The 10,885-nt window shown below is 72.6% G+C and overlaps 1 protein-coding gene across 2 annotated transcripts; it reads left to right on the forward strand.

Annotated features, from left to right (window-relative positions):
* The first annotated feature begins 590 nt into the window (after positions 1-590).
* On the forward strand, positions 591-10,336 carry Rbm38 (RNA binding motif protein 38). Of its 2 annotated transcripts, XM_048349655.1 has the most exons (5): positions 591-980; positions 1,490-1,613; positions 2,066-2,120; positions 9,107-9,413; positions 10,321-10,336. In XM_048349655.1, the coding sequence occupies exons 1-4, from the start codon at positions 744-746 to the stop codon at positions 9,402-9,404; spliced, it is 714 nt and encodes a 237-aa protein (XP_048205612.1). In that variant the 5' UTR covers positions 591-743; the 3' UTR covers positions 9,405-9,413; positions 10,321-10,336. The 2 variants fall into 2 exon arrangements, with proteins under 2 accessions (XP_048205612.1, XP_048205611.1); XM_048349654.1 differs by lacking the exon at positions 10,321-10,336 and having other exon boundaries at positions 9,107-9,800.
* The last annotated feature ends 549 nt before the right edge of the window (positions 10,337-10,885 follow it).

Raw genomic sequence — 10,885 nt, forward strand, 5'->3', positions numbered from 1 at the left:
TCGTGATCCAGTCCCCTCCGCACTGCCAGTTGTGTGGACAGAGGAATCAGCGTCCGGGTCTCCGAAGCCCGGGGCGGGAGCTGGCGCACAGGTTTGCGCGTGAATTCTAGATCTGAACACCACCCCCCTTTTAACCTGGGGCGTCCCTGTGGCTCTGGCAACGCCGGGATCACACACAGACCCTGGCAGATGGAAACCCGAGCTTCGCGTCCGTCCCGACAGCGCCCTCTACGGGCAGGGCGGGGGCACGGCGCCAGGCGGAGCTTCAGGCGCGGGCCACGGGGGCAGGTGACCCGCTGCCCGGCGCTCCCTCCCGGCCAGCGCTCCCCCTCCCTCGCGCCCCTGCGCCCCCAGGCCCCGCCCCGAGGACCCCTCTCCCGCCCCGTCATTGCCCCCCTCCCGGCTGGGTGGGGCCGGGACTACACTTCCCGAGGGCACCCGCGCGCAGAAGGGCGTGGCCCGGAGGAGGGGCGGGGCCGAGGCCGGGGGCGGGGCCTTCGCGGGGGACCGAGGCGGGGGCGGGGCCCGCGCGGTGGGCGGGGCCCGCGCGGGGGCGGGGCCTGTTACAAAGCCCGGGGCGGACGCCGGGGCTCCGAGTTCGCGAGGCGCCGGTGCGGAGCGAGGTCGGGCGCCGCGGGCGGCAGCGGACGGACGCGCGGACGGGCCCGCAGGCTGACGGCTCGCGTCGTCCCCCATGAGCGCGGCGTCGCGCGGCCCGGGTCGGTAGCGGCGGGGCGCCCCCCATGCTGCTGCAGCCCGCGCCGAGCGCCCCGAGCGCGGGCTTCCCGCGGGCCCCGGCCGCCCCCGGCGCCATGCACGGCTCGCACAAGGACACCACGTTCACCAAGATCTTCGTGGGCGGCCTGCCGTACCACACCACCGACGCCTCGCTCAGGAAGTACTTCGAGGGCTTCGGGGACATCGAGGAGGCCGTGGTCATCACCGACCGCCAGACGGGCAAGTCCCGCGGCTACGGCTTCGTAAGTGCCCGCGCCCCGCCCGCGCCCCGCCCGCGCCGCCCCGCGCACCTGCCGCCCCCGCCGCCGTCGGGCGGGCGCCGAGCCGCGGCGGGACGGGAGCCCGGCCCTGGGGTCCGCGGGGGCCTCCCCCCTCCCCCACTTCCCATCAGACGCCGGGGCCGCCCCGGTGCACCCCGACTCCAGTGAACGAGTAAACGCCGGCTGAAGCCTCGCCTTCCTACTTCCCTTCCGGCCCGGGGCGGGGGGGGGGGGGAGGCTCCCACCTCGCCCCGCCGGGGACCGCTGGCGGGGCCCCTCCCCGGACCCCTCCCCACCCCCTCCCCCTCCGTGGGGTTCGGTGTGTTCCCTCTCCACTCCGGGGGGAGGGGAGGGTGGTTTCTGTACTTGAACTTGGGAGAAAGCTGGAGTCCTGGGGCAGCAGCGGGGAGGGAGGGAGGGAGCGCACCCGTGCCAGCGCTGCCCCCCCTCCAAGTCCCCTTCCCTTCCCCGATCCCTCTGTGCTACCCCAGGTGACCATGGCCGACCGGGCAGCCGCCGACCGTGCTTGCAAAGACCCCAACCCCATCATCGACGGCCGCAAGGCCAACGTGAACCTAGCGTATCTGGGCGCCAAGCCCCGCAGCCTGCAGACCGGTGAGGGCTGGGCTCGGGCTCGCCTGGGTTTCCATATTCATCGCTGCGCGGCTGGTATCTGCCCGGTGGAGCAAGGGCCCCCCCTCCCCCGGAGCCCGGGAGTGGCACTCAGCTATCATGTGCTCGCAGAGCCTTGGCTACTGGGCACGCACCCCAGCTTGGGAGCTTGACCCCGTCAGGGCGGTGTGTGGCCCCGGGGATAGAGTGGGAGGGCCCAAGTCCCTGACTGCCAGCTGCCCGGCGGGGAGGGAGGAAGTCGCCCCGGGGTTGAAGGCTGAGCCTCACGCAGAGCGGCTCTGCCGCCTCCCATCATCCCCCCGGCTGGAGTTTGCTTCAGCTGGTGTGTGTGGGGCGCGGGGGGGGGGGGTGCTAGGAGGGGATGGGGAGCTGGTAATCCCTGGAGACTGGGCTGGATGGGGTGCACGCCGCCCTTGACATGCCTCTCCATTTAGGGTTTGCGGTCGGTGTGCAGCAGCTGCAACCCACCTTGATCCAGCGGACCTATGGGTGAGTGGATGTGGCCGGCGTGGGGTGGGCGGTCTCGGGAGAAGAGGCCCCGGCCGTGGGCTTCCCCAGTCCGAAAAGGTGGGTGGGGGGGGTTCCGTTATTCAGAGTCGCGGCATAGTTTGACGGCGTACGTGGAAGGACCGGGCAGGCGGATGTACGTCTTCCTCCCTGGCCACAGGAAGCCTGAGCCTGGGGCCTGCCTGCCTGCCTGCGGCCTGCCGTACCCCCTTCCCCCCCAGGCCTTGGGCAGCCGGGGCCTCCGTCTCTCCCCTGCTCCCCTGCGAGGTGTGGTGGGGACCTGAATGGAGGGGACGCTCGCTCCTAGGGGGAACGAGTGAGCCGGGCTCTTCCCCCGGCGCCTTCACCCCTGCTCTGCTGCCCGGACGGACGGACGGACGGACGGCGGCAGCGTGGGGCTCTGCCCGCTGCGGTGGGTCCCCGCTGGGGTGCCGCTTTTGCGTGGTCGGGGCGGGGCCCGGCAGCTCCTCGCGTGCCACGCGTGAGAGCGGCGTGTCTTGCTTTCCACGCCGCTTGCGTCGCGAAGGCCCCTGTCGTGCGTGGGTCCCCCCCGTGAGGCCCACGGCAGGAGCCGGTGGGCGGGGTGGGCTCCGGAGCAGGCTTTCCCGGCCCGGGCCTGGACTTGGGGTCTCGGTTGCAGCGTGCAGGCTCGCGGCGGGGCTGTGGCGTGGCTTGGGTCGCTAGCCCACCCCGGGTGTCGCTGGCAGCTCGGTGGTGCCCTTGGGGCTTGGCAGGTTGGGTGTTAGGGAGCTGGAGGAGGCCTGGCTGGATGTGTCTGTCCCGGGACAGGCTTGCAGTGTCCTGGGGCAGAGGGTTCTAGACTCCCTGCTCCCTCTGGGGTCTGTTCTCTAGTCATCTAGGGCCACGTTGGGAGATGTTTGGGGACACCCCCAGGCTTTGTGTCTTCAAGGGTTCGGGCGAGGAGGAAGGCCTTCCTGTTTGTGTCTGTGAGTCTGTGCGGAGCAGGTGCAGCCCCTGCCGGCTTCAGGGCCCAGGGCCTCCCGTGCCAGCCTCCGGCTCTGCCGTCGCCCATCGCGGCTGCGACAGTGCCCAGTGCCTGGCCCCTGGGGCCAGCACAGGCCTGGGTTCAAATCCCGCCTCTACGATTGGGTCTGGACACATGGCCACCTTAATTTTCTCACCTGGAAAGAGGGGAGTGGCACCTCATAAAGTCGTGCCCGGTGTGTGGGCGGGGGTACCATACTCCCCGCCATCCTCCCACCCATCCTGACAACCAGCCTCCCTCGTGGGGACCCCTGTGCCGTCCCTGAGGGGACCGCGGCAAGGGTGAGCTGGTGGTGTTTCGGGGGTGGGGGGCGGAGTGCTGGGTGGTGAGTGGGAAGAAACTCGAGTTTCCGGCCCTTTGCGGAGGGGAGTAGGAAGGGCCCGCGGCCACCTTTGCCTTCTCCCGGCGTCCTGGGAGCCGCCGGCCCGGGGCGTCCAGGAACCGGGCACAGGTTCACCGCCATGTGCACCTGACTCACGGTGACTGTGGTTTGTAACCAGGCCGCCGGCTGGTCGTGGGTGGCCATTTAATACCGTTGATTGGCTGCCAAGAGGTGGAGGCCCAAACAGGGCCAGGCCGGAGGGACGGACTGTCCGTAGAGCGTTGGCCCTCCTTCCCGGAGAGCACCGTCCTGAGCTCCGGCCCCTGCTCGGGCCCTGTGGAGCCCCGGTGGGCGGGCTGCGGGGTCAGCTGTGAGCTCCCGCCCTCCGCGGGCCTGGACAGCCGCGACCCCAGCGACCCCTTTGTCTTTGTAGACAATCGAGCTGGGGCGCCGCGGGCCTGGCTCGGCCCTTTTGTCAGCGCGGGGCTGGCGGTGGAGGCCCGGCCTGCCCAGAGGAGGGCGCCACGGGGGCCCACGGGGCCTGGGTCAATAAATGTCCCCCCCCCCGGGCTCAGGTGGTTCAGAAGAGCCCCTGGCACCACTTCCAGGCCAAGCCTTTCTGGGAGCCCTGGCCTGGCTGCCCAGCAAGGCCGTCAGCTCGGTGAGATTCCCCAGAAGCCTGCCTCTCCCATCGGCACCCAAGGCCCGCGGGGTTCCCTTGGGGATGCCCGGTGTCGGGGGTGGGCGTGGGGGGGGAGGCGGGGCCGCGGGCCTCGGGCGGAGAGGCTCCCGGCTGCCCGGGGAGAGGTGGAGCAGTGTGGAGCGTTCTTGTGTCCAGGCAGCGTACTGAGCCGGCCTGGAAGGGCCTCTGAGGGTCAAGGACACCTGTCCCCTCTGAGCTTCGGTCAGCCAGAGCCCAGAAGTGAAGGGCGCCCTGGCCTGGCTGCCCCTGGGGCCCCCGGAGGTTATTTCGGAAGAGCTTCTATCCGTCACCCTCCCCGGTCCTAAAGGACCTGGCTGGTCGCCCCGGCTCCTGGCTGTAATCCGCGCTGCTCAGAAGGCTGAGATCTGAAGACGCAAAGCCAGTCCGGGCGGGAAAGTGTGTGAGACTCTTATTTCCAGCCAACAGCAAAAAGGAAAAGAAGAGAAAGCCTGACGGGGCAGTGTGTCTCAGGTGGAAGAGCACCGTGAGCAGAAAGGGCTGAGGAACAGTGCTCAGGCCCTGAGTTCAAGTGTGAGCCCCGGGGCTCGGCCCTCGTGTGCAGCCTCCCGTCCCGGAGGGCGCCAGGCCCGCGTTCGGCCCCCCCGCCCTCCGCCGGTCCCGCGGCAGCTCTTGTCCCGGGCAGCTCCATGGGCAGGCAGGTCATCTCGGGGCACTAACAGTTCAGCTGTGTGGGGGGGGGCAGGGCAGAGCCCCTCGTGTCTGGTGTCCCGAGTGCCTGGGCGGCTCGTGCCGAGGCCCAGGCTGGAGGCTGAAAGAGCTCCTGTTCCACGGCGGGCCCGGCGCGTCGGCCGGGGGGCCGGGCGGGGGGAGCTCCTCGGTGGAGGGGTGCCAGTGTCACGGGGCGGCCGAGCCCCTGTGACTCAGAATGACACGGCATGCAAAGCGTGACGCCGCGCCATGCAAAGTGGGGGCACCCGGCCGGAGGTCCTGGGGCGCGGGGCTCCCGGGCTGGCTCTGCTCCGCGGGGTCTGCGGGCCCCCAGAGCTCAGGCCGGGGCGTGGCGTGGCGTGGCGTCCTGTAGTCCTGTCTGCAAGCCCAGGGTGCCGCGGGGCCCCCGAGGGGCTGGGAGACACGGCCCCAGCGCTTCCTGTTTGGCAGTCGGCTGGAGCGGAGCGTGGGCTGCCCCGCCCCTCCTGGCAGCCCGCGCTGCACCTGTTGTTTGTGCCCGGGCGGGGACGGAAGCCTGCCAGCCTTCGGGTTCTCGTCCAGGCTGCGTTCCGACTCTGCCTCCTGGGCCCTGCCGCGGGCTCCTGGGCTGCAGGGGCCTCTCCCGAAGCCGCGGGCCCAGGACCCGGGACCCGGGGCAGGGGCCAGGCAGAGGCACCCGAGCCTCGCACGGAGGCACGGAGCCCAGCTTGCGACCACAGCGCCCCCTGCAGGCCGGAGGGGCCCGGCCCCGCTGGCCATCACAGCGCCCCCTGCAGGCCGGAGGGGCCCGGCCCCGCTGGTGATCACAGCACCCCCCTGCAGGCTGGAGGGGCCCAGCCCCGCTGGCCATCACAGCGCCCCCTGCAGGCCGGAGGGCCCTGGCCCCGCTGGCGACCACAGCGCCCCCTGCAGGCCGGAGGGCCCCGGCCCCGCTGGCGATCACAGCGCCCCCTGCAGGCCGGAGGGGCCCGGCCCCGCTGTTGATCACAGTGCCCCCTGCAGGCCGGAGGGCCCTGGCCCCGCTGGCGACCACAGCGCCCTCTGCAGGCCGGAGGGCCCTGGCCCCGCTGTTGATCACAGCGCCCCCTGCAGGCCGGAGGGGCCCAGCCCCGCTGTTGATCACAGCGCCCCCTGCAGGCCGGAGGGGCCCGGCCCCGCTGGCGACCACAGCGCCCCCTGCAGGCCGGAGGGGCCCGGCCCCGCTGTTGATCACAGCGCCCCCCTGCAGGCTGGAGGGGCCCGGCCCCGCTGTTGATCACAGCGCCCCCTGCAGGCCGGAGGGGCCCGGCCCCGCTGGCCATCACAGCGCCCCCCTGCAGGCCGGAGGGGCCCGGCCCCGCTGTTGATCACAGCGCCCCCTGCAGGCCGGAGGGGCCCGGCCCCGCTGTTGATCACAGCGCCCCCTGCAGGCCGGAGGGGCCCGGCCCCGCTGTTGATCACAGCGCCCCCTGCAGGCCGGAGGGGCCCGGCCCCACTGGTGATCACAGCGCCCCCTGCAGGCTGGCTGTGAGGAGGGATGGGGGTGGGGAGCGAGGAGGGGGCAGGGCCTCAGTGGCGACCATGGAATCTGAAGCTGGGTGCCCCTAGGTGCCGCCGGCCACAGAGCCGCTGGTTGGGTGGTCTGGTCTGACTGGGGGGGCGGGGGGGGCAGGGTCACGGTGACGTGGACGGGGTCACGTGTGTCCTGGCTACCCCAGACCCCACAGGCAGCCTTCCCTGCCATGACCCCTCCACGCCTGCTAGGCCTCAGGGACCCTGCCCCCCAGGGGTTCCTGAGACTCCCCAGGGGCCTGGGTGCCAGGGTGGTCGGCAGATCTCCAGCCTGCTGGGACCAGGCTCCCGCAGGCCCGCAAGCGCGAGCGGCCGTTTGCCTCTCCCGGCTCTGTGTTCAGGAAGCGCCCTCCCCCCTTCCCTCCTGACTGCCTTGTGCTCTGAGGGCAGGGCAAGGCCCGGCACCCCGGTGGTGAGGGGGTGCTTGCCAGGCCCGCCTGCCCCGGTCCTGGTGGGGGTAGCTCGCGCGCAGCCACTCTGCCCACCAAGGGCTCGGTGCCCCCGCTCCCAGGCCCAGGCCCTTCTGGAGCAGGGGGGACCCCAGGGACAGCCATCCGCGGTCTGAACCCCTCAAGTGCAGATGGGGAAATGGAAGGCAGGGCGGCCCACCGTGGCAGGCACAGGCCAAACGCGGCCCCAGGCCTCCATGGGCTCAGCCGGGGGGTGGGGGCTTGTGTCTGCTGGGCTCTGGCTTTGGGGGGACAGCCGTGAACCCCGGTCGTGTCTGGGGTGAGAACTCTGTACCCCAGTGGCCTAGGTGAGGGGTTTTCCTTCAGACTGTAAGGAAAAGTAGAGCTGCAGGCCAGAGAAAGCTGAGGAGGCGAGCGTGCTTCTTGCGGCGGGAAGGAGCCTGCGGGCAGAAGCATGGCGGGCGCCAAGGTCCTGGGGCTGGAGGGAAATGGGGTGGAGTCTAGGCTTGGTGTGCGGGGGAACGTGGGTCCTGGGGCTCAGGTTGTTGGGTTGCGTGTGTGCGTGCGCGCGTGTGCGTGCACGCGCACGTGGACGTGTGTGTGCGTGTGCAGGTGCGGGCCTCCCTCCTTCCGCTTAGGCGCCTCCGGCCGCCTCTGGTGCGGCTGGTGAGATCTGCGGAGCTGGTTCTGAGCATGGCTGGCGGCACCCTGGTCGCTGCAGTGTCGGGGGCGCCTCCCAGGACCCCCACCTGTGACATCCAGAGGTGTCCCTGTGCCGCCCGCTGCCCTTCCCCTTGGGCCCGGCCTGCCTGGCTTTGCCACGACTCCCACAGGAGGGCTGCCCGGCCCACGTGTGGGGACAGGCTGGGCTTCCGAACCCCCAAGCCTAAGGAATGCTCTCAAGGGGTCCCCTTGAAAGGGCCCCCCCGCCCCGCGCCCCCACGCCGCCCCCGCGCTCCCCTTGCCTCGCCGCCCCCGCGCTCCCCTTGCCTCGCCGCCCGGCCCCACGGGAGACGCTCGGGCTTCCCCCGGCCCCGTGGGGCTGCGGGGGCCGCCCTGTCCCCCGTGGAATCCGGGGCGCCCCCTCGTGCGGCCCTCGTGCTCGCTGGAGCTCAGCCGGGACGGCGGGGGGAGGGGTGCGGCTTCTTCCCGGCCGGGGGGCGGGAACGGGGCTCAGGCTGCAGCGTGGGACCCGCACCCCAGCGCCCCGCGACCCAGCGGGCAGCCCCGCACGAGCCCCGCCCTGGGGGGCTACAGAGGGGCCTGGCACGTTTCCCTAGCGACCGGGGTGAGGTGGGGCTGGGTCTGCAGTGTCCCCCACTCCCACCGGTGGGGCTTGGCTGCCCCTTGCTCCCTGGGGCTTTCCGGTGTGTGGGGTGGAGTTGGGGTACGCTCGGCCACCAGCAGGGCTCTCGGGGGCCCTCCCGTCCACCACCTTCGCCATCCCGCCTCACCTGCAAGGGGCCCTCGGCAGATGCGCCTTGCACTGGCCGGGCCCTGGAGCAGGGGCGCCTCCGTGGAGTGGGGGGGGGGGTGGCAGAAGGCGGGGGGCTGTGTGAGCTGTCGCCCAGGCTCCCCGTATTCTCAAGCTGACTCCATGCCCTCGCTCGCTGTCTTGAATTTCTCAGTTGTGATTTTTTTTTTTGGCCAGTCCTGGGACTTGAACTCAGGGCCTGAGCACTGACCCTGGCTTCTTTTTGCTCGAGGCTAGCACTCTGCCACTTGAGCCACAGTGCCGCTTCCGGCTTTTTGTGTATCTGTGGTGCTGAGGAATCGAACTCAGGGCTTCACGCATGCCAGGCAAGCACTGTACTGCTATGCCACCTTCCCAGCCCGCGATCCTGAGATTTTAATCAAGATGGCACTGCCCCTGCAGTGGGTGGTGGCGGTCTGGTCGCGGAGCTTGAACTCGGGGCCTGGACGCCGCCCCGGAGCCCTTGGCAAGGCTTGCGCTCTGCCGCCGTGAGTCACGGCGCCACGTGAGGTTTTTCTCTCGTCTCCGTGGCGATGGCCTCGTAAGGTTCCCTGCCCGGGCTGGCTTTGAACTGTGGTCCTCGCGTGTCGCGTGTCTTCGAGGAGCCGGGGTCCCAGGCGCGCGTCTCCCGTGCCCCCCACGGTGGCGCGTTGATTTGCCCCGAGCTTCCTAAAGCTCATGGTCCCGCAGGAGGTGGGGGGGTGGGGTGGGGTGGGGTGGGCCCGGGGAGGGGGGGAGGGAAAGCTGGCCCACAGGCCCGCACTCACCCTCCCCACCCTGACCCCCCCCCCCCCCCCGCTCTGCCTCCAGCCCTGACTCTGCTTGGCCCACAGGCTGACGCCCCACTACGTCTACCCGCAAGCCATCCTGCAGCCCGGCGTGGTGATCCCGGCCGGCCCCGTGGCCTCCCTGTCCTCGCCCTACCTGGAGTTCGCGCCCGCCAGCCCCGCCTACGCCCCGTACCCGCCGGCCGCCTACGACCAGGGCCCCTACGCCGCCTCGCCCGCCGCCCCCGCCGGCTTCGTGGGCTACGGCTACCCCGCCGCGCTGCCCCCCGCAACCCCCGCCCCCGCGGGCGCCGCCTTCCTGCCGTACCAGGCGCCCCAGCTGCAGCCGGAGCGGATGCAGTGAGGCCCCGCCGCCCGCCCGCCCGGGGAAGGGGGGCACCGCAGCCCCCCGCCGGGTCTGGACTCGGAGACTTCTTTGCCGTCAATGGCTTTGCCACGGACACGGCCGCAGTGTCCCCCCCGGGGGCGTGGGGTGCCCCCCACCCCGCTTCCTGCGTTCTACCAGCCCGGAGGCCAGCCCGCGGGGGGCGGAGGCCGCGCCTCGGTGTCCCCCGTGGGCTCCCCGCGCCGCGGGTGGGCACGCGCTGGGGGGCTCCCGTGGGCCGCGCCCCGCCGCGTCCCCGCACACCTACCTCAGGGGCTGGGCGCCCGGCCGCGGGAAGAAGGTAGCTAATGTTATTAATAATATTTTTATTAGAACGTTCAGAGTGTACAAATAAAGCTCGTTTCCTTAAAGACACGCGGGGCTGCGCGTTCTCTGCACAGCCGCGTGGCCGCGGCCATGCTGCCCGGCGCCTGGGCCCTCGGGGCTCCACGCCGCGCCCCGCGCTCCCCGCCGCTCCCGTGCTCCCCGGCCGTGCTCCCCGCCGCTCCCGTGCTCCCCGGCCGTGCTCCCCGCCGCTCCCGTGCTCCCCGCCCGTGCTCCCCGCTGCTCCCGTGCTCCCCGCCCGTGCCCCCCCGCCGCTCCCGTGCTCCCCGCCCGTGCTCCCCGCTGCTCCCGTGCTCCCCGCCGCTTCGGCTGTGCGCTCAGGCTTTTCTTGCTGGTGGTTTGAACTCGCAGCTCACGTGTTGCTAACGCCAAGAGGGCTGAGAGGTTGAGGAGCTGGGGGGAGACGGGGACAGGAAGGGGAGCGGTGGCCTCACGCTGACGGGGGGGGGGCAGCTGGGGCTGGGACCGTGGAGGCCGGGGCGGGGGCTGGGGGGACGTGGAGGCCGGGGCGGGGGCCAGGGGGACGTGGAGGCCGGGGCGGGGGCCGGGGGGCCGGGGGGCCGTGGGGGCGGGGGCCGGGGGGCCGTGGAGGCCAGGGTGGGGGCCGTGGAGATCGGGGCGGGGGCCGGGGGGACGTGGAGGCCGGGGCGGGGGCCAGGGGGCCGGGGTGGGGGCCAGGGGGCCGGGGTGGGGGCCGGGGGGACGTGGGGGCCGGGGTGGGGGCCGGGGGGACGTGGAGGCCGGGGCGGGGGCCGGGGGGCCGTGGAGGCCGGGGGGCCGTGGGGGCTGGGGCGGGGGGGCCGTGGGGGCCAGGGTGGGGGCCGGGCCGCCCTGCGAGCCCCCAGAAGCGGAGCCCGGCTGCCCCCGCGAGTCTGGGCTGTCACTGTGGTTGGAAGGCGGGGGGGGGGGGGGGGGGGCGAGGCCAGTCCCGGGAGGAAGCCGCCATCTGGGGGGCTGCGGGGCTGGGGCGCGCGTTGAGGGGGGTCCACGTGGAGCCCCCACCCCGGATGGGAAGCCGGTGCGAGGTGTCGCCTTTCGGGGGGGGGGGTGGGTGCGTCTCCAGCGGGCCGAGCTCCCCACGCCGCCCCCGCAGGGCCCCGGCTGCTCCCGGTGGC

This window comes from Perognathus longimembris, chromosome 6 (genome assembly GCF_023159225.1).
Source record: "Perognathus longimembris pacificus isolate PPM17 chromosome 6, ASM2315922v1, whole genome shotgun sequence".
In the NCBI taxonomy this organism is placed as follows: Eukaryota; Metazoa; Chordata; class Mammalia; order Rodentia; family Heteromyidae; genus Perognathus; species Perognathus longimembris.